The 21,198-nt window shown below is 31.4% G+C and overlaps 1 protein-coding gene across 1 annotated transcript in view; it reads left to right on the forward strand.

The window, feature by feature from the left end:
• Nucleotides 1–21,198, forward strand: part of ANKRD50 (Ankyrin repeat domain-containing protein 50) — a gene marked incomplete at its 5' end in the record, with an annotated part of 46,765 nt that overhangs the window by 11,251 nt on the left and 14,316 nt on the right. The window contains 4 exons of the mRNA XM_051218468.1: nucleotides 1,281–1,505; nucleotides 12,751–12,988; nucleotides 16,527–16,829; nucleotides 17,432–17,774. Of these exons, the coding sequence (XP_051073965.1) occupies nucleotides 1,281–1,505; nucleotides 12,751–12,988; nucleotides 16,527–16,829; nucleotides 17,432–17,774 (1,109 nt within the window). The remainder of the gene's footprint in view (nucleotides 1–1,280; nucleotides 1,506–12,750; nucleotides 12,989–16,526; nucleotides 16,830–17,431; nucleotides 17,775–21,198) is intronic.

The raw sequence follows: 21,198 nt of genomic DNA on the forward strand, positions 1-21,198 counted from the left end.
GTGAATTTATTTATATATCTATATACATATATTTATCAAATGAAAGCTTAAATGATTGATTTTTTTCTCTGGAGCTTAATGTATTCAAATAACATAATCAAACGTTTTGGTACCTAAGTTGTCAAGTACATGAGAAGTAGTTTGTGAAATGCTGTCTAAAACTATACACTACTGGTATTGTGGCGTGAAGTTTATGATTGTATTTTAGTTCGTTTTTAGGAAATTTTGATTTAAAGCAATTGATAAATAATTTGTTTATCACATGGTGAAATATGTAGATGATTGACTGTGCTGTAACTGTAACTTATGCTATTAATTTTAATGATAAGAGGATATTTTCATAATCCTGCTCAAATTCGGTAATATTTTGTCACTTAGTAAATGTTTTTCCAATTTTTTATTTGTTTTATTTATCTGATTCTTATCGACCCATTAACACTCTTAAAAAGTTGTCAATAATACAGAAGTCAAGTAATGTCAGAAACCCGTATGTTGATTTCTTGAAGTTTATTCACTTGAAATTTTCTTCTTGGTCACCTGGGTATATTATCAATTCTAGGAAATCAGCCGTTTATTACTTTATGAGTTAATAATTTCATTATTACACTTAGGTACAGAGGTTATCGATTCAATGTATTATATATGCTTAGGTGTAATTTAATTGTTCGTTCATTAATCTTCAGTGATTTTGTTTCTAATGGTCATACATACTATTTATATCTGTCAGCATAAGTAGCATGTACCAAGTATGTCTATATATAAATCCAAATAAATCGCTTGTCGTCAGAGATCAAGGCAATAGTGTGATATATATTATTTATAATTTCTGCCCTTATTATAAAATCAGCTATGATGAGAATATGCACGAATATATTTAAAAAAAGTAGATCACAGGAATTCAAATGATCTTATCATATATATGCCCTTAAAATAATTGATGCATTTTACCATCTGACTCGTAAGGTTTCACCGGTATCGCTAATATGAACATTTTGGAACAAAAATTCAGAATTTTTAAACGTTGCATAAACTGGATGAAATTTTCATAAGAACTTTCGTCTAAAGTTGATCGAATAGTTTCACAGTATTTAGGCGCCGGGTTAATATGAGATATTAGAGAGGAAGAATGTTTAGATGAGATTTATTTTTTCAACACAATTATGCTTAATTTTATTCTTTACTTTTATTTGAGAGTTAACAAAGAAAAGAAATTATAATTCTTTTCCGAAAGCTTTTTAAAGTAGTTCCTTTAAATGATATAACCTTTTTTATATGTACAGATATTGTGAAGTTGTTAATATATTATGGAGCTGATGTAAATTTATCTGGACCAGATGGAAGAACTGCACTACGCGCTGCTGCATGGGCTGGAAATTTGGAAACTGTCAAATGTTTACTCGATGCCGGTGCTGATGTTAATAAGTCAGATTCTGAAAAACGTACTGCTTTGATTGCTGCAGCTTATATGGGACATACAGATGTTTTAGAAGTTTTACTTAAAGCTGGTGAGTTATGTTTTATGTATGTATACTTACGTAGTCATATGTGAATGTTTTGAGTGAAATTGTTTTTTTATAAATTTAATAGTTATACTTTTAACATAGTAGCTGTAAACTTTCATCACATGAGATGGTTGGGATGTGTCACGAATGACTAACACACATTTTTTTGTTATGTAAAACGATGGTTTTCATTTGTTTAGTGTGGAAAAAAGCTAGGGGTAACTAATTAAATAGATGGGATTAGTCCATGAAGTCACTTACTACCGAAATGAATCGTGTTGAAAAGTAGTTAGGTTCCATGTTACCATCATTAGTAATTAGAGACTTTAATTATTAGGGTTCAAAACAAATTGCTGTAGCGTGATTGCTTTCAAAATTTATATACTTTTAATTTTATTGATATATTTAATCTAATTTATGATTATTAATGTATTAGGGAATCCGGGTTTCCGAAATATTTTACACTACCAGTTTTCTGTTATTTGTCATCTTGTAGCTAAAGCATGTTGATGTTCGCTCATTGAAATCTCTATACTATAATAACTTCTGAAGATTATGCCATGTCAATATAAAGGGTTTGTTAATGTTTATTAAACGACGTCATTCAAGAAAGCAGTGAAATATTAGCATACGCACATGTAAAATGTCAAGTTTGTAATGCTTTTATCTATAAAACAAGCTTTGTTCATTCTATAGAGGAAACTCTTTCAAATCAAACGCTGAAATATTCAAGAAAAAAGGTTATCACTTAATTAATTACCTATTGAAATTTACATTAATGAAATTAATATGTTTACTTTAACCTAATAAAAATGAATAAATAATCAGTAGGCATTAAGTGGAAACCATAATCATTATATTCCCCATACTTATGTATGATTTCTAATTTTAGTTCACACCCCCATCGTGCGCATTTTAGAAATCTTATTTATTTTTTCTTGCAAATCCATGTCCTATGAATTGTTTACATAGTTTCTTTTCACTGCAATAACTACATTAATTACTTACAGTTTTATATCATTGATATATTGTTTCATACTAATTTATTCTACAATATCATACTTATCATAGAAATTAGGTTTTACTGAACATACAAATTGTTTTCAACAGTGACTTATACAATAATTCCTATTTAATTATTTACTAAATACTTGTTTAGAACTGTTACTTTTATATTCAGTTACACTTTAATATGTGTGTTCGTAATGTTGTATTTCATATTATTAATAAAATAAAAAAAAGTTCGTACAATAAACTTCCAAAGCACGTAAAAGGTTTTGTAACTTGAAATAATCTAATGATCCTACAGTTTATTAGTTAACTAATGGACTAGATATGGGTTTTTTCAACAAATGTTCAACATAATACAGATCCCGTTTAAATGCATATAGATATGAAATAGTATATTTAGATACACTAACTTGTTATAAGATTTCATTTTTTGTATGCAAGTCATTACACGAAAGCTCAAAATCACAGGAACACCACGGTATCTCAGTATAAGAGTTCATAGTCAACTGTAAGAAATAAATCTGTGACTTGAAGTTGTTAAACTGTGTATAAGTATAAATATAAACTCAATGTTAACTTCAAAATCATATCTGTTATTGACCATGGTTTTAAAACAATGTTTCTAAACCAATACTATTATTTTAATATTAACCAATTTTCGGGCCCTTTTTGATGTACAACTGTATATGTATATAAGTTATTTCCACAATTATTATATTGCGACCGATCATAAATGTAAACTATTTGTTTCATCATACATGTAATACTTATGACAAGAAAAATGTCGGTACTACGAAAAAACAAACAAATATTTTAAGAATTGATCTAGAAAAAAATGTGCGAACGAATTTTCCTGTAACTGAAAAAAAGCTTGTAGGGCTCAATACAAGGAAAAAGGAAGAGGGAACAGGTAACTATTTATTATACAGTAGAAGTAGATATGTTTATACTCATACTTATCAACAAACAAATCTAAGTGAATTGAAGTGAGTTGTTTTGGCTGTCTTATTATTTAACAGCATTACGTATGAGCATAACTTACTATGCCATAACATTAAACTGTAGTAACCAACAAATGTTATTAATTGATCGAGTCACACATGATACGTAAAAGTAGGCTTTTTGTAGGGTGTCAACTTAAGAAGTTGGCCGTTTTGTAACAAATTTGTTGAAAACGAATGTCACTAAAGTCTACCTGGTATTGAAGTTTAGAAGTTAGCATATAATCAAGGGCCAAACAAATAAATGGTGAAGAAAGGAAAAGAAATAGACAATAAAATACAAGTAATTTAATAGTTGAATTCATGAGTCATTTGAAACTAGACCGCTATGGAAAACCTGGAAGCACTGGATGACCGTTTCGCCCTACTATTGGGCTCATCAGTAGTGCGCATCCACGATCCTGTCTCTCGAGATTCGAACCCAGGACCTATCAGACTCGCGCGCGAGCACATAACCACTAGACCATTGAGCCGGTATCCAAATGTGTTAATGTCTTACTTCAACTAATCCATGAAGTTGCGCCATCTTCCACCATTGTCATTAGTGAGTTACCATCTCACAACTAACCCGGTTGAACTCCACTGGTCACGGCTTCTCACTAGAACTCCAGGAAATGCCTCTTGGAGACTGTCACTAGTGAACATATGATGATTATAACTGCTATAATAATCAATATAATTTCCCCAAACTAAGACACAAGTAGTTCAACAATGAGCAAAATTATCGACAATAGTCCCAATATTCATAACCTATTTGGCGTTTTACATACGTGTGCACCTTAATCAAATTCAATCACTTTTTATTGATACACATGACCAACTCGGCTAACATGGATCCCAATTTTAGTTATTTTTTACATGACTTATAAAATTTTATACATTGCGTTATCGAAAATATAAGTGCATTTTTAATGAATGAGAACAGAAATGGAGGCAGCCGATTATATTCAAACACAAAACTACAGGATCCCTTGGTAAGATATGAGAACTATACACTGAATACTTCGTTTTCAAAATTCCATCATTTATCCTTCATTTTCTGTATGATTCTTCTAAGTCACAATTCCTTACTATTTCCGTTTCTGTCTTCCCCAAGTTGACCTTCATAGCCTTCTAATGCCACGCACTCCTCTTCTGATTGGTGTTACATACTATTTATGTATGTCGACATATGTAGCATAAACTACACGTCCAGTTAAATTTTAAATAATTCTCCACACCTTCCAAGTGTAAAAGTTATATTCATATTCTAGCAACGATCATATTTAAGTTATCGTTGCATTCATATCTGTACAATACTTTTAAGCACCAACAAACTTGTTTTATATTAGTGATTTTATATTTATCATTTGTATATAAAAGTAGTATATACGTTAAATTTGATTATTATGTTAAACAATAATACTAGTTCGTGTTCGTAGAACCTGTTTAAAACATTTTATTAGAAGAGACATTTTTAGTTCATTTATCTGTATTTTAATTAAATGGGACTCCAACATATTTCTGATTAAATTGCTGTAATGAGTAATCTATTGTTACACTCTTGCCCCTGTTACAATATATCTTCTTTTTTTTATCAACTTTTAACTTTTATTAATGTTCCTCGTTCTTATCAATAACCTTTATCTAACTACAATAACAACTGCGACAGAACTTCATTTCAAACTTATAGTTATTATCCAAGTAGGATAAAATTTACTCCCTGAATTCTACTACTATGTAGAATCAAAAATATATTGAAAGTATTGTTATTATAATTAAAACCAATCTTATCATTCGTTATATGTTAAATAATCACAGTTTGCACATGTTTCTTACTGTCAAATACATTATAATCTTTTTCGTTTATTCTTTTCGCTTATTATTCTGGATGATGTGAATTAGAATTTTTCATAAATACAATTGTTTCGATGCTTCATGTTATTTGCTTTCAACAATATAAAATAGAAAAGAAATAATTCTCGTTTATCTTAATGATGTTTTAGCTGAGAGTTAGTCCAAATGAAATTATTATTATTGTTATTTTACTTAATTTGACTTGTGACTTCTTTTGTTTTTTAAATTAACATCAACCTGTAATGAACATCTAATTGATCTGATCATTTTCAGTTTTAAGACTTCAAATCAATTTTACTACATTGTTTCGTTCAAAATCCACACAAATTGTCAAACAAAGCGTATGTCACAAGGTACATTTACCTCCATACATATATGTATATATACGTCACAAAGACATGTGTATGTTTGCCAAATTGATTTAAGTAGAAGGAAGGGTAAATAGAAGTAATCGAATATGAAATAGTTATTGTTTATACGATATATATATGTAATTTTAATAAACACTTTGGGTAACAGATAGTATCTCCATTAAATCAAATTGTAATGGACATGCTGATTCACTTTAATTTTATGGACAAGTGCATGGTCCCAAACTCGATATGCAAGAAATCCTTAAGGATAACTTCACCTTTCACGTCCCAAAGTAGATGTTGAAATTCTGTGAAGATCATTTAGAACCCTGAGAAGAAATCAGATATAAATTAATCCGGTGTCTGAACACCGCATATCAAGAAAATAGTTCGGAACTTCATCAGGTGGTTGGGAATGGCTTTAAACCAAATCTTCCGAGTAGATGCGAACATATTTTCTTTTCGATGGATCTTCGAACAACAAAAATAACCACTTAAGTTCAGACAATCAATCGATAATTTTCTAGGCTTCTCCAGGTTAAATATCTTAAATCTGAACCATCTGTGGTTTATTGTTTCTATAAGCTATGTATTTTCGATATCAGTTGTAAAAAACGCTAAAATGATGTTTTTTGAATTCAATTCAGATTAGGAATTTGTTAAACATGATTGTTTCTATACTACAGGGCATAATATGAGTAATATCGCAAAGTCCAATGTTTGTTGTGATCGAGTAGTGAGGTTTGAATCAGATCATTACTAATAAGAAAACCTTAAATGTTATGGGATATTCATGATCATTAGAATCTTATGAAATTTAGTCACGTTAGCTTTAAATATTCTAAAATAATAATTCACTACTTGATGCTGCAACTGTAAATTATTTATCATTATGTTACTCATATAATTCTGTTTTTCTAAACCATTGGTTTCTGCTATCTTTATTGAAAACATAGTCAAAACTGATTCTTATTGTAAATGTTTATTTTATTTGATCAAAATAACTGATTTGTTGTTATTATTACAACTACTGTCTACCTACAGAATTTAATTCCCGAATTATTTTGCTGATGATGTTTCATAAGGGTTAATTTATAGCACAAAAACTTAAATTTAATGCACATTGGTAATAACTATAAAATAGATCGGTCAATCAACTAAGCCTGCTATCTGACATGTGGCACCATATGCTGCATCCTTCTTTTCAGTTACTACCGGGTAGCTTTCATGATTTTCCTATTTTCCTTTAGATTTGAAGATTTCATGTTGGGATTCGTCTCGTGATACAGTTTAACGGATTTTGGATGGCATGTCCTATCCACTAGCAGTGTCATTTCCTCATTTTCTTCCCAGCTAGTACCTGGTTTATTCTCTACCAGTAACCCGTTAGTAATGGATCTGAAAAAGCTTAACAGACGTTTGTTAGTACATGTACTTCATTGGTGATGGTTATAGTGGCTCTTCAAATTTCAGCTTCATTCGAGGTCAGCTCTTAACCTCTAAGTTGAGCGTATGCTGAATCTTCATTTAGTTGAGTGAAATCCTGTTGAATACTCTTGTTACTGAGAATAACCTGATCCCACTGTACAACTCTTTCTCATTATCAAGGAAGTTAATGTATGACGCTGAGCTCCATTCAGTTGATTTTTCAAAAATAAACTTTATTTATTTTAAAGAAGTGACTTACATCAAGCCACAAAATATTGAAAATTTAAGTTTCTACGTACTAGGATATTACAAATATATCTCTGTTTTATTACTTGTGATCAGTAGTGTTATGAAACTGTTTAATACTAAATCTAATCTCTCTATGAATTACTTCAGATGTAATTTTTTGCGACTCTGGAGTAGTTTGCCGCAATCTACCTTTAAACAAATCGCCATCATTTTTATTGGGTGATTACCTCTGCCTTAAAATGCTTACACTTATAGTTGCATTTGACAACAGAGGCTACAGAATAACTAAGTGTTTTATCATTGTCATTATTGTGGATACATATCAAACTGCTTTTCGTGCAGACATTTTACACTTGTACTAATCGTGGTTGACCTGATGCATCTAAATTACATATATCCAAATCAATGGGACAACAGGTAACGTAGTACATGTACAAAGAAAGACGTATCACATTACTTTTTATTATTGTTGTTGTTTTTTCACTGTCCTATTTGTTAATGGTTATAGTTAGTCTTTAAAGATACTGGAATTGCCCCCCCCAATACACGATTATTGTCTTAACAGGATGTCCTATATTTCTTACTAATAAATACTGGTTACCAACTGCTGTTTCATGTTATCACAATCCTTGTGACAAATATCCTTGCAAAAAACACTCATGAATAAAATCCTTTCAACCGATCCAACCTTCATGTCTCTTCTTTATAACACTGATTTCAGCATCAACATTCTCACGCCTATAAATTGCAACAGTCTCTGTAATTATTTCTGAAACAATATTTGTTCAGTTGGCTAGTACATAATCGATTCTTACGAATTCCAGTTCGTTGGTTTCTAAGTTGAATGTTTACTGAATCTTTCATTCGGCTAATTAACAATCATTTAAAAACCCTTTCTGGTACTGATAGCAGTGTGATGTCTCACACTTATTCAGATCTTCTTTCTTCGGTATGTCGATCAGGTATTAGTAATTACAGTCTGTTGCCCCCTGTTATTTTTCATAATTTTTTCTGCAGAAACCACGAAACACTTTTGCAGTTACCTCGGCATTTGACTTCAGTGCTTCAAATCGTATACTATCTGATCCTATTGCCTAACGTTTCTTGATTTTTCCGGTGACCTTTCTACTTTCCTTCTGTTGTTGATGAGGTATCTGTTATAGATAGGCCAGTATGTGCCACTTTGATGACAGATGGAATCATTGAAGTTGGTCTATCCGAGAACTCCTCAAAGTGTTACATGCATATATCTCGCTGCTCTTGTATCTAAAAGATGGCTTTACTTTCTTTGTTCTTGGCTATTCGCTCTGGTCAACCCAATTTTACTGTTAGATTCTTCGTTGTATCGTGTAGTTCAGTAATGTTTCTTTCTCTTCAGCTTACTTAACTGTCGTTGGTAGGACTTCTAAATATTTCCACTTGCAGCTCTAATGATCTTTATTCATTTGTTTGCTTCCGGGCATTCAGCCTGTGGCTTGGCATTCGCCGATCTCGTTCGGCTATTTTCGACTGTTGTTTCTTGTTTTACCTTCCCCGAATCCTGTCCAAGATGCCCAATTAAATCCATTCTTTATTCTAGTGTTTATTGGTGTCCAGCATCATCTAACATCTTGAAGTTATTACTTCCTTAATTTTTTTTCAAGTTGTACACTATATTAGTTCCTTTTTCTGGTAAGTCGTGTAAGATTTGAAACTTATTGATTAGAACTATATGATACTCGCTGAGCTTGTTATCTTGTTCGTTGTGCTCCTTATCCAAGTGTCTGGTGCTTCATTAGCTTGGCCAACCCGAAGTGGTGATCTGAAGTTGTTTCTATCCATCTACTTATTTTTACATCTTCCGTTAGACTTCTGAATGTTTTGTTGATTCAGATGAGATCGATTTGATCTTCTATAATGTGACTAGCTGAAGCTCAATAAGATTTGTGTACGAATTTGTTGGGGTAGAATGATGTCACCTATAATCATGTTGTTGAATGCACATGTATTCCCCATTCTTGCTGCTTTATTCCAGTTCTTGTCGCTCCGTGATGTACTCATGCACATTGTTGTCCACTCTTGAACTCGTCATTTAGGTTCTTCATCAAAATGATTCGGTTTTTCTCTGAACACTTTCCTATAATAAACTGCAACCTGCCATAAAAATGGTCTCTGTCATCTCCTCTGTTATCATTGGTGAGTGTGTACTACTGAGCGAAATTCATTAGAATCATTTCTTTCTTTGTTTTAAAGGGTGCTTTATTGGTCCTGAAACCATGAGTTCCCTATCCTATGTGAAACTTTTGTACTTTGGACAGCATCAGTTTAATGCCTTGTGTCCGTGGAGCATTTCCTTTTTTCTGACCATAATGTCATAACAGTTCTCATGAAACTAGTCCTTTCGTTCGGGTTGGATCCAGTCCGTTTCGAATATTCCAAGTAGATATATGATGTGTTTTTTCAATTCCTCGGGTATTCGAATGACCTGATTCTCCAAACGTCCTATGTTCTTATGTTTATTGTTGTCCTAGTTGTCTTGTAACTTCCGAAACCTCATGGCTTTCAACGTGCGGCATCATAATTCTTTTAGGTAAAGACCCTTTAGTTCACAAATCTTATTTTAATAGGTTTAGTTGACTTACTCTGGTTGGTGCTTTCACAACATGGTTTTTAAGGTGCTGGTGTTGATAACTCTACAACCAACACTACCTATTTACCTGGGTCCGGGACAGATAGTAACCCGATAAGGGCTCAATGTTGGGTCAATAACTGTGATTTAGTTACCAATAAATTCTGAACAATTATTTCTGTTCTAAAGTTTGATCGTAGTTTATTGATGTTTCTCCGGCTAATTGACTAAATGAAACTCAAGACGAATAATCTGATTTATTGAATTTTTATTTAAATTTATATGAGAACAAAAAGTTTTAAGATGTACATACTTTGATTTTACAGATTTCTGATGAACTACTTGAATAAGTGAAATAGTCAAACTGATTACTTTAATCACAGAGTCGATTGCTGAATAAATAGAATGTGCGTTTCGTCCGATTTGGGACTCGTCAACTGGATATGCCTGCATCCCAGGGTTGATGTTCACTCCGGGACTCGAACCCAGTGCCGTTCGCCTCAAACGTCATCGCGTTATCCATTTAGCTACTGAGTCCTGGTAGTTAATTGGATAACGCAATGGCGTTTGAGGCGAGCGGCACTGGGTTCGAGTCCCGGAGTGAACATGAACCCTGGAATGCAGGCATATCCAGATGATGAGTCCCAAATAGGATGGAAAGCTCATTTGAGATTCCACTGCTAGCCACTATCCATTTTTGTCTATGGTGCTTGTGAATTAAGGCTATATAGAGACATTACACACATATGCCAATAAGTGACTGATCAACTGCAGTCCTAAACAATGGGAAGATACAAGTAAAACAACACCAAGTGAATATAAAATCAATTGTCTATAAACTTAAATTTACTCTTCAAATATACAAAAAGTAACATGTTCAATCAAAATAGTATGACAGTAAATTGCTCATGAAATAATTCATAGACAATTAAAGAATAAAACAAATATAAGAAACAACCAATAATCTTTAAAATTTCTTATCGTATTAGTGCATCGAAAGAAATAAATGACTTTTTCCAGATGTATATGTTTACATTTTATGCACAAAACAGTATAACAGCCTTGAAAAATTATTAGCACTTACTATCCAATAAGTTGGCCTCTAAGTTACAACTAATTGATCAAAAGTGGTCAGTGTCACAATTATCTTGTCTTAGAGCTGTTTGAATTCTATCCATCAATTAACAATGTGACCACTAGTCTTAAGAATTCAACATCATGTGAGATATTTTGAGATGTTAGATGGTCGGAGGTTGTTGACAGTGATTATCAAGGTGTCTGTAAAGCTGAGTCACACAGATCCAATCCGCCGGATAGTATACACATATACCATGTTGAAAAGCTCATAATGTCACGAAACCTAGTTCTATGCTTTTTTGTTGACTAACTCCAACTGCCAAACATAATTCAAATATTAATAATAACTTTTACTAATAATTTTATGTGAACAACTTGCATGTACACACGTTAAAACCATATCACATTAATTTATCAAATGAAGTATTTAGATTCATTTGTTTACTGTACTGTATGGTTTATGAGAATACACTGTTTATGTATCGAATATTTATATACCTAAAATTAGATGGCAAGATGTAAATGTATAATTCAAAGGATATTTAATTACAGGTTAACGTTTTTCCCTCTCACTCTTATCTTAATAACATAATCTAAAAGAGTCAGAAAAAATTATTTCCCGAATGTATCACTAGTGAGAAAATATTTTTGATCCACCGTTTTTTTTTACAGATAAATCACTTCAATGATTGGCTGTATGTACAATATGAAGTTATATTGAAAGAAGAAACATGATAATCTTAACTAATGTATATGGTAATATTTGTCATTACGAACTGATACTAACTAGATTAGTCAAAACTAGCTAAGACTGGACTTTTATTTCGTCCTAGTATGAATTGAATATTAATGTTAAGTATTAGTAGATATTTTTGTTGTTATTGCACATACAATTCAGTTTCACAAGCATCAGTTCTTGTTACTATATTATCTAAAATTCATCGGTTTAAAAATAGTATATTACGTTTTTTAGAAATCAAGTATTTAGTGGTACTGAACCATATCTTCCTAGTAATCTTTTCAAAAAGAATGCGTTTGTCAAAAAACTGATTGACATTATTTATACATATATTACAAAAATTATTTGTTATTTGTATCGATGTAAACAAAATGAATGGTGTTTTAAAATATTACAAAAAGTATTTATTCAGGTTAAAACAATAATCTACGTTATTTATTGAAAACAATTACAGAACTTTTCAACAATACTAATGCATTGGTTTTTTGATGCATCTAAATCAAATCGAATTCTCTAGAAAATTGATTCTTAATTCTTACAAACGAACTTAATTGATCATACTATTTATAATATATCCAGATTCACAAAGCAAATCAATTGCATGGACTCTTTAAAATTTATTATCAAAGATTTCAGAAAAGATTAAACAATTTCGCCTTGGTAACAAAAGTGGTAGTAATGAATATGCTAAACTGTAGATTGCAACAATCGTATAGAAGGAGATTCGATGATGAAAATTTGATCTAGTCATATGGACGAACATTGTTCATTAGGTGACTCCATTTCACAAATTATGTCGTACGTATTAGATAATTTACTAGGTTTCCATATAATTTCATATGACATGATACTATACAAAACGATTTACCTTTACTCACTTATCACGATGAATTTTTTCATTTAAAAATTTCAACTCATTATTTTTCTTTTCATTTCTCTCATCAAGGTGCTGATGTGAATCATTCAGATTCAGATGGTCGCACTGCATTGCATGTTGCAGCTTTTTGTGTACAGAAATCCACTGGACACTCAGATATTGTTGCTTGCTTGTTAAATCATGGAGCAAACCCTAATTTACCAGATAGTGAAGGTATTACACCATTACTTGGTGCATCTAACAGTGGTAATTATTTAGTATGTGAGTTATGCCTTGAATCTGATGCAGACGTGAATATGGCAGATAAGTAAGTAGAACCTAAATAACGCTTTATTTATATTGTTTTATGTAGAAATAAGACTACAAAATGTTCCAAGTGTAAAATTCAAGTTAAAATCACTATTCTTGTACAATTCAAGAGTTCGCAATTGGTAAATTCTATCTGACAAATGTGTTAGAAGCAAATAAGCAAATTTCTATACAACTAATTGTTAATATTTGTAGTTCACATGATGAATAAATATTAACTAAGGCTAAAAGTAAGATTCAGGATACAATTAACGATTGATATGATGGTGTCCATTAGTACAAGGCCATGTGATAAATCAGTTGTATTTTGTCTCCCACTACTGATTCATAACATATAAGCTTTTCCTTTCTATATAGTTTATTTTTTAAAATTTCTGTTCTGTGATTGTAATAAACAGAGTGAAGTTTATTTTGTGTAAAATTTGTTATTTACTTAAGTGTCTCGAACATTCACTGTTTTCTAATGACTCATTTTTCATATGAATTAATGCATTCATCTTTGTATACCATTTAATGCTGTTTACTTATAAACCACATAGGGTCGTAAACAAATTTTTCAAATAGATAAAATGTATAATAGTTACCAAGACCTATTATACGTTGTTTATTGAACTTTATTATAATAGCGTGTCATCTTTTTGTATCAACAGTCTATAAAGCATAAAAATTGTAACTTTTATTATTCTGGAATTTTTTGAAAATTTTTCATATTGTAGTTAGTGAGAAATGATAATTTTTAACTATAGTTATTTCTGTTTTCTTCTTATTATCATTTATATCTGTACTTTATAACCAAAATATACATGTTGGAATGCCTTATACAATCAGCAAACGGAGCTTTCAATGTAGAAGTAAGGACATAAACGATCAGTAGGATATAAAAACTTTCTAAATATTTTCTATTAAGACTAATGTTTGCATGTAAAATTGGTTGGTATAGTTAAAATAAATAATTCTAATTTGTTTGAAAGTAAACAATAAAACATACTACACTTATTGTTATTATTATTCTTATTCAGTGAACTACAAATAACCGAAAGAATTCGATATTTTCCTTTAAAAGGTGTCTGATAACTGTATAAGTTGTTTAAATATTGTTTATATTAGAAAAATATACGACCACAGTGTAGAAACGTTTTACCAATACAAAAAAAACATTTTACATTCTGTTATTTTTCTTTCTTTAATGTGATCTTTTACTTACTAATTACTACAAATAGTGTTATTTTTATTAAAATATTATATTCTAAATTAATGTATTGCAACAGATAAACTTGTAGTTTGTTTGTGTACACAGAATAAGTTTATATCAAGAATTATCTAATGTGTTATAAGTATATGTAATTGGGTAATTGTAGTCTCTCTCTATGTCAAAATAAAATAGTTTCAAATAATGTACTTGTAACAAATTAAGACACCTAATTAAGTTCGGTTAGTTTTTCAATGCTTATTCTACACAACTGATGGCTTCTTTGCTTATAATTCAAGTATGATTGTATACAACTATCTTTTATTGAATATTGTTAAAAAATTGAATAAGAAAACAGTTATATTTATTATGCAAAAAAAAGACAATACAACAATTTCTTTATTTTATGGGTGCAATTTTGTTTGACAAATAAGATGGTGTTTTTGAATAGTGAATGATTTGACAATGAACAATTAATTTGAAATGATCAATTCAAAACTTGATAGCGATACTAAGAACTTCAATATCGGTTTACATTAAGAAATTAATTTCTAGTTAGACAACAATCAAAAACCATAAAAGACTAATGTTTTTGATGAAGTTTGACTAAACGATTATTGAATCTAACTTAACAATTATAGTAAATTTATTTCATTTCAGAAGACTTCACAGACTACAATATGTTTTTGAACAATACATTTTAAAGATTAACAACTTTACAATGGCAATTTTAATGATTCGGAACAACCATATATCAATAAAGTATCACTTAAAACTGTGAAACATCAGTTGAACATACCTTACATGAAATCATAGCCAGTAGACTTCCCACAAGTGACTGAATCATTTGTTTTAACAAATGAACATCAATTAGAATGTTTATTATTGCTTTTTATTAAAAGAAACATTTTAAGTACTGTTGTTAAATTCGTATTTGTCAACTTATTTGTATGCAAAGTTCATAGATTTACTGATCACCCTTTACATTGGCCTAAAATGTAACATTTCAAAAGTTATTAAAGAAATTCGAAATAATCTCTACGTCTGATTTCAATACTTTCCACGCAGGAATATAACCTATTAAAATAATTGAAATGATTTAACACTTTGTTTTCATACCTTTTATCAATGAAGAAAACCAAAGGTCCTGGGCTCGAATTCCTCTTGTGGGATCGTGGATGCGCACTGCTGAAGAGGTCCATACTAGGACGAAACGGCCGTTCAATGCCCCCATATTTTCAATGGCGGTCTAATATTGATTGATTCATGGTCTCAATCAAGAACTCAACAACCTCCACAACCCTATACTGAAAAGAAAACATCATTTGTTAACAATCGCGAAATAATCTGAAATTAACGGAATAAAATTCGCATGAGAAAAATGAAACGATAGTTGTTTTGTGATTTTTAGCCGTTATAGTTAGACATATTATTAACATTCTTGTTCATGTTTATATTAATGGATACTGAATATATAAGTACATATGTATGTATCCATTTTCACATAAAAAAAGTCAAACGTAATTAATATTCGAGTGAAAAAAGTCTTACCGTAACACACTGAAGTAAAGCAAACAAAACTAACATTAATCAATTCTTGGTGGTTAATCCTTATTGTCAAAATGTTTATGAAAACCTTTTCATTCAATTATCGATGACCAGAAAGTTGTTGAAGACTTATAGAATAATACTTCTTCCATAAGAAAAACATTTTAATATAATGTGCAAAACTTTGTATTTAAATTTAGGAGAATTGATAAAAATCCAAATGAAGAACTTTCTTGCAAACAATTTAGACCTAATTAATTATTCGGAAAAATGATTAGTCCGTGTTAAGTTTTTACTCAAAGATGAATCGATTCGGTTCATTTCAATATTCAAGCTTCATTAACGTTATTAATGTTATTCTTTAGTAAATCGATGCAGTTTACACACTGACATTATGTTAGAATCCCCGAGCATTTAAATATTATTAAAGAAGAATCTTTTCTATTCGTAGATTAGTTTAATGGTGCATATAATAAAGTATTTTTTAGGATAAAACATGAGATCCTCAGGATTTTTAGTAGGTAAATATTCTTCCACTTAGAATATGTCGTAACTGAAGTATAGTCGTAGTGTCATGTTCTATGAATTTTGTGGGGATTTTCACAGGTAAATCATATTTTCAGTTTAAATACAACTGAGTTGACTTATACATAACAATTTATACTTATTTATACTTACTTACTTCGTAAACTATTTGTGTTGCTTATAATAAAATGTTTAATATTGTTGTTTCAATAAATTCTTGCATTTCTTTTATCTAGTCTTTTGATTTTACTCTATTTTTAATCAATTATTTTAGATCTGGACGTACTCCTGTTATGTTGTCCGTTTTAGGCGGTCATACCGATATTGTACGCTTATTATTGTTTTGGGGTGCTGCAGTTGATATAATGGATTATGCAGGACGATCATTACTAAGTATAGCAGCACAGATTAAGAATGCACAAATTGTACAAGAATTACTTGCACGTGGTCTAGATGAAGCTCATAAAGATCATACAGGTTGTACTCCATTACATTTAGCTGTCGATAACTTGATTACCAACGAATTTTCTACAGAAAATGTAAACAATCGAGATGAATGCTGTGAAGAAGTGGTGCGGTTAGTGCTGTTTAGCATATATATTTATGTAACATTGATATATATATATATATTGTTGATTCAATGGTTTATTATAAAATACACCATTGTGTTTCACGATTCAGCTTCGTATCAATCTTATTTTTCTAAAACCGACAAAGATACAAGTAGTTTAAACGAGCGTAAAACCAGTGGTTTGTTTTGTAATTCTGTTCAAAAGGTAGTCACTATGGACGTTTTGGAAAGGCTAAGTTCTTCACATCGTGGATTGAGAGTGTATAAATTGGGGTTGTAGAAACTGTGAACATCACCATACTTGTCCCCTTATGCAAAAGACGTGAAAATGTTTTTTAATAAAATTGTTCTGGTCTTAGATTCTGGTGACTGATGGACTTTCATCCAGTCACACTCTATGGTCACTGAGATTTTCGATTTACCCTGAAGAGTATTTTTAATCTTCAGAATCTTAGATTTTATTAGTTCTTTCCTGTTTTTAATCCGGTATTTAACGAATTCTTCCATTAAATAACCAAAACATTTCTGAATGAAACATATTCAATTCTTTTATGTCGTAAGTCAAAAGTATTTATATTTATAGCACATGATTTTTCCTTTTCTTACAGCCTGTTGTTAGATGCCGGGGCGAATTTAGAAGAAACCGATAATACTGGCCGTACACCCTTACTTGTAGCGTGTCAAGCAAATAATATGAAAGCTGTGCAAGTTCTTTTAAATTACCCTACTAACGATCCTTCAACTTGCAGAAGTCCAACTCATTCGGGTTCGTCGGAATCACGACAACAACTAAATCCAACCCCTTCGCACTTACATTTGCCTCATTCGTTTCATCCTTGTATTAATAATGCTTCTTATGATGGTCAAACACCTTTGCGAGCTGCAGCATTTCATAATAATCATGATATGGTGAAGTTGCTGCTTTCATACGGTGCTGATCCAGATCATCAGGTAATTCTATTTTCTAAGATATCCTAACATATATTTATTATTTTGAATTGTTCGTTTGACAATAACTGCTACTGAAATATTATATTATCTCGTTTGCAATCATGAAAACCCTTTTTTCGCTGTAGAAACATACTTAATACATTTGTGAAATTATCCTAAAATCAACTACTCACAAGCCTTAGTTACTTGCAGAAAAGATAGTTTAAGATGACTAAAATACTATTCATCAGTTAATTAAAATAATCGATAGTGTCACTGAATAAGAAAAAGAGAATTCAGAGAAAAAAATTTTCCTTTCGACGAAATCATTTACTTAAGCTGTACATTCGTATATATAGTTATATGGAAAATATGTCTAAAGGAGGATAGAAAAGATTGCATCATAAATTGATTCGAGACTAAATAACAAATGAGGTTACGTACTAATCAAGGAGTAAGGTGGAAAATAATTTATGGGTCAGATAATAGCCTAATTGACAGATATGAAGAAAAAAGACAAACATAAAGGTCATCAGTCGTTTCTTACAGAAACATTATTTACGAACTTACATCACTTGAATAATGCATAGGTAAGGTAGCATGGAGGTTAAAGCATTCAGCTTTCCTTCAGTAAGCTATAGAAGTGAAAAGTGCTCAAATCCTCTCAAACGTATCGGAGTAATACTACAACCGGTTTTCATACATTTTGTTCGAAATGTGAGCACACGGATGGACATTTGACTTAAATTAAATACTAAGCTATACAGGTGCAGTTGACAGTGGACAGAAGATAGATACTTATCACCAATGTCAACGGATGGAGGTTTCATAAGAACGTAAATCGACTTTAGTTGAAAATACTGATCATTGAACATTAACCCAGTGATCTAAAGGTTTGGGCCTTGACTCAAAGACTGAGCCATAGGTTTAAACCTTGTATGTGTTGTAGATGCACACTGTTGAGGAGTTCCACGCTAGAACGAAACAACGTTTCATAGTTTCATGTTTTACGATGGTAATCTAACTTAAATCGGTCCGTTTAGTAAATAAAAAGAACTGATTTCAAAAATAGTTTATAATTATTCACTCTTGAATCATCTCTATTAGTTAGCTGTATCACTCATGCAGTCTCAAGGAACGCAATGTAGGTTACAATACACAATTTCCTCTGTGCAATTTGTGATAAAATGACTGACCAATTAGATTTGTTTCATTCCCGAATTTTTCTACACGTTGTTTAGCTTAAATATTTATATTAGCTTATGTATATAGGTTATGAATGATAAACTGCTAAGGAGACTCAATTTATCTACTTTGTTATTATCATTAATAGGAGTTGTGGAGATTGTAATATTTTTAACAGGTGAATTCATGATTCGATCTAAGCTAGACCTCCATTGAAGGGTTGCGCAAGATCATATATCGATCGAAGTTAGGCATTAATACCGTTGGATGCCGTTTTACCCATCTAAAAGCTAAGCGTTCGCGTGCGGGACCGAAGGACCTGGGTTTGAGTCTTGAGTGTGAGATGGTGAATGCGCACTGCTGAGGGGTCCCACACTATGACGAAACGACTGTCCGGTGTTTCCAGGCTTTCAATGGTGGTCTAGCTGAGGTCGACTCGCAAATTCGACTGCTTTGTTTTTATTAAATGTCAATTCTTTCCTGAATGAATGGCCGCCATAACGTTTTTCTAATTCGTGTTTCCTCCCTGATATTTAGTTAGTTATCCGAATTATAGTTTATGAATTCTACTGTCTCCCAAAGTCACCTTCTGATGCTTTATGTACAAAGTCATTCAATTTGGAAGTTGTGTACTTAAATTTCAAGAGTCTCTTAAACTGCTGGTATCTTCCTATCTTCCACTACGATCGGTATTATTGTTGGATTTTTGTTCATCAGTCGCTTAGTCTATTGAAACTGGATTAGGTTTCATTCACACTAGAATAATTCCAATTGTTTGTACTGTAGGTGAACAGCGTGGATGACCTGTATCAAATGATTGGGCGTGGATAGCCAGCTAACATAGAAGTCACACCTCACGGTTAATACATAATGTTGATTATTCTTTCGTCGCATTCGAGTCCGATGGCTGCTTTGATGACCGTACAACACAAACGACGTTGTTACAGAAGTATATTAGTAAACGTAGGTGCAAGAAACAGAGTGCGACCACTGCTGCATAGGCCAGTCCATGACCTGCAATTAACTGGTGAGCGTTGGTTGTTTTTGAAGTTGATGAGGATCGGCGAACTGTTCGACATCCACTGACCCGACTGCCGGATGATTTGTCTGAGGCTCGGTGGAATTTCTTTGACCCTACAGTGCTTTATGATTATTGCGGGCGGTTTCAAAACTTAACGTAAACCTTTTACACGAATATTCACTTGTGCTAAAGACTATATATATGTTACTTAAAGTCAGTCGGATAGGTAAAGTGATCCCGAATACCCTAATAAAGTTGGCCATATCCAATAATACAACTAAACTCACTTTCTGAACGCTTTTCGAATTGAGTTTCCTTTTCGTTCTTTTATTTCAAATGAATAATCAAAAAGTCCATCATTTCAATATTATATCATTATTTTATTGTTATCATCAATACACTTGTAACCGAATGCATGGAAAACATATTTTCTATTGACTGGAATTAGTAATAACTTCAACCTGAAAGTTAGCATCTGCATTTGAAATTCGTGGTATATTAATATATTGACAGATAATTCCCATTTTGAAATTAAAATTAAAACACGAAGTTCAGCGAAGGGATCTCTTTTCAACGAATTTATTATCAAGCTGTACAATCGTATATATATGAAAATTTTGTAAAATTACTAATTCCGCGAGGAAATGTGAACACAATTAATAAAAAAGGTTCTAACACTAGATTACGTAATATGAATAATAACAATAACAAGCTCTTACCATCCAGGAGCTTAAACCAGAACTATGCGTACAAAAGAAGTACGTCTTATCGTTATCGTTACCTTGGCCTTAATTATTTTGATTATCCTATTATTATTATTATTATTATTATTATTATTACTGCATTCCCCCTTTACTTATGTCTTATTTTTCACACCTCTATGACCTTTAATTATTATGACAAAAAACATTTTAATCATCTTATTATATTCACTAAATCTATTGTTATTATTCATATTACGTAATCTAGTATTATAACCTTTTTTATTAACTGTGTTCACATTTCCTCATGAAATTAGTACTTTTACAAAATTTTCATATACATACGACTGTACGGCTTGATAATAAATTCGTTGAAAAGAGATCCCTTCGCTGAACTTCGTGTTTTAATATTAATATATGTTTGGAAGTGAGTAACTAGACATGTCAGGTTACCAAAAATCGAGTTTATCATTTCCAGTATAAACATGAACCGTCGACCCTATTGTATAAGTTATAAGTTTAACTGTAAATAAAAATT

This window comes from Schistosoma haematobium, chromosome 1 (genome assembly GCF_000699445.3).
Source record: "Schistosoma haematobium chromosome 1, whole genome shotgun sequence".
Lineage (NCBI taxonomy): Eukaryota > Metazoa > Platyhelminthes > Trematoda > Strigeidida > Schistosomatidae > Schistosoma > Schistosoma haematobium.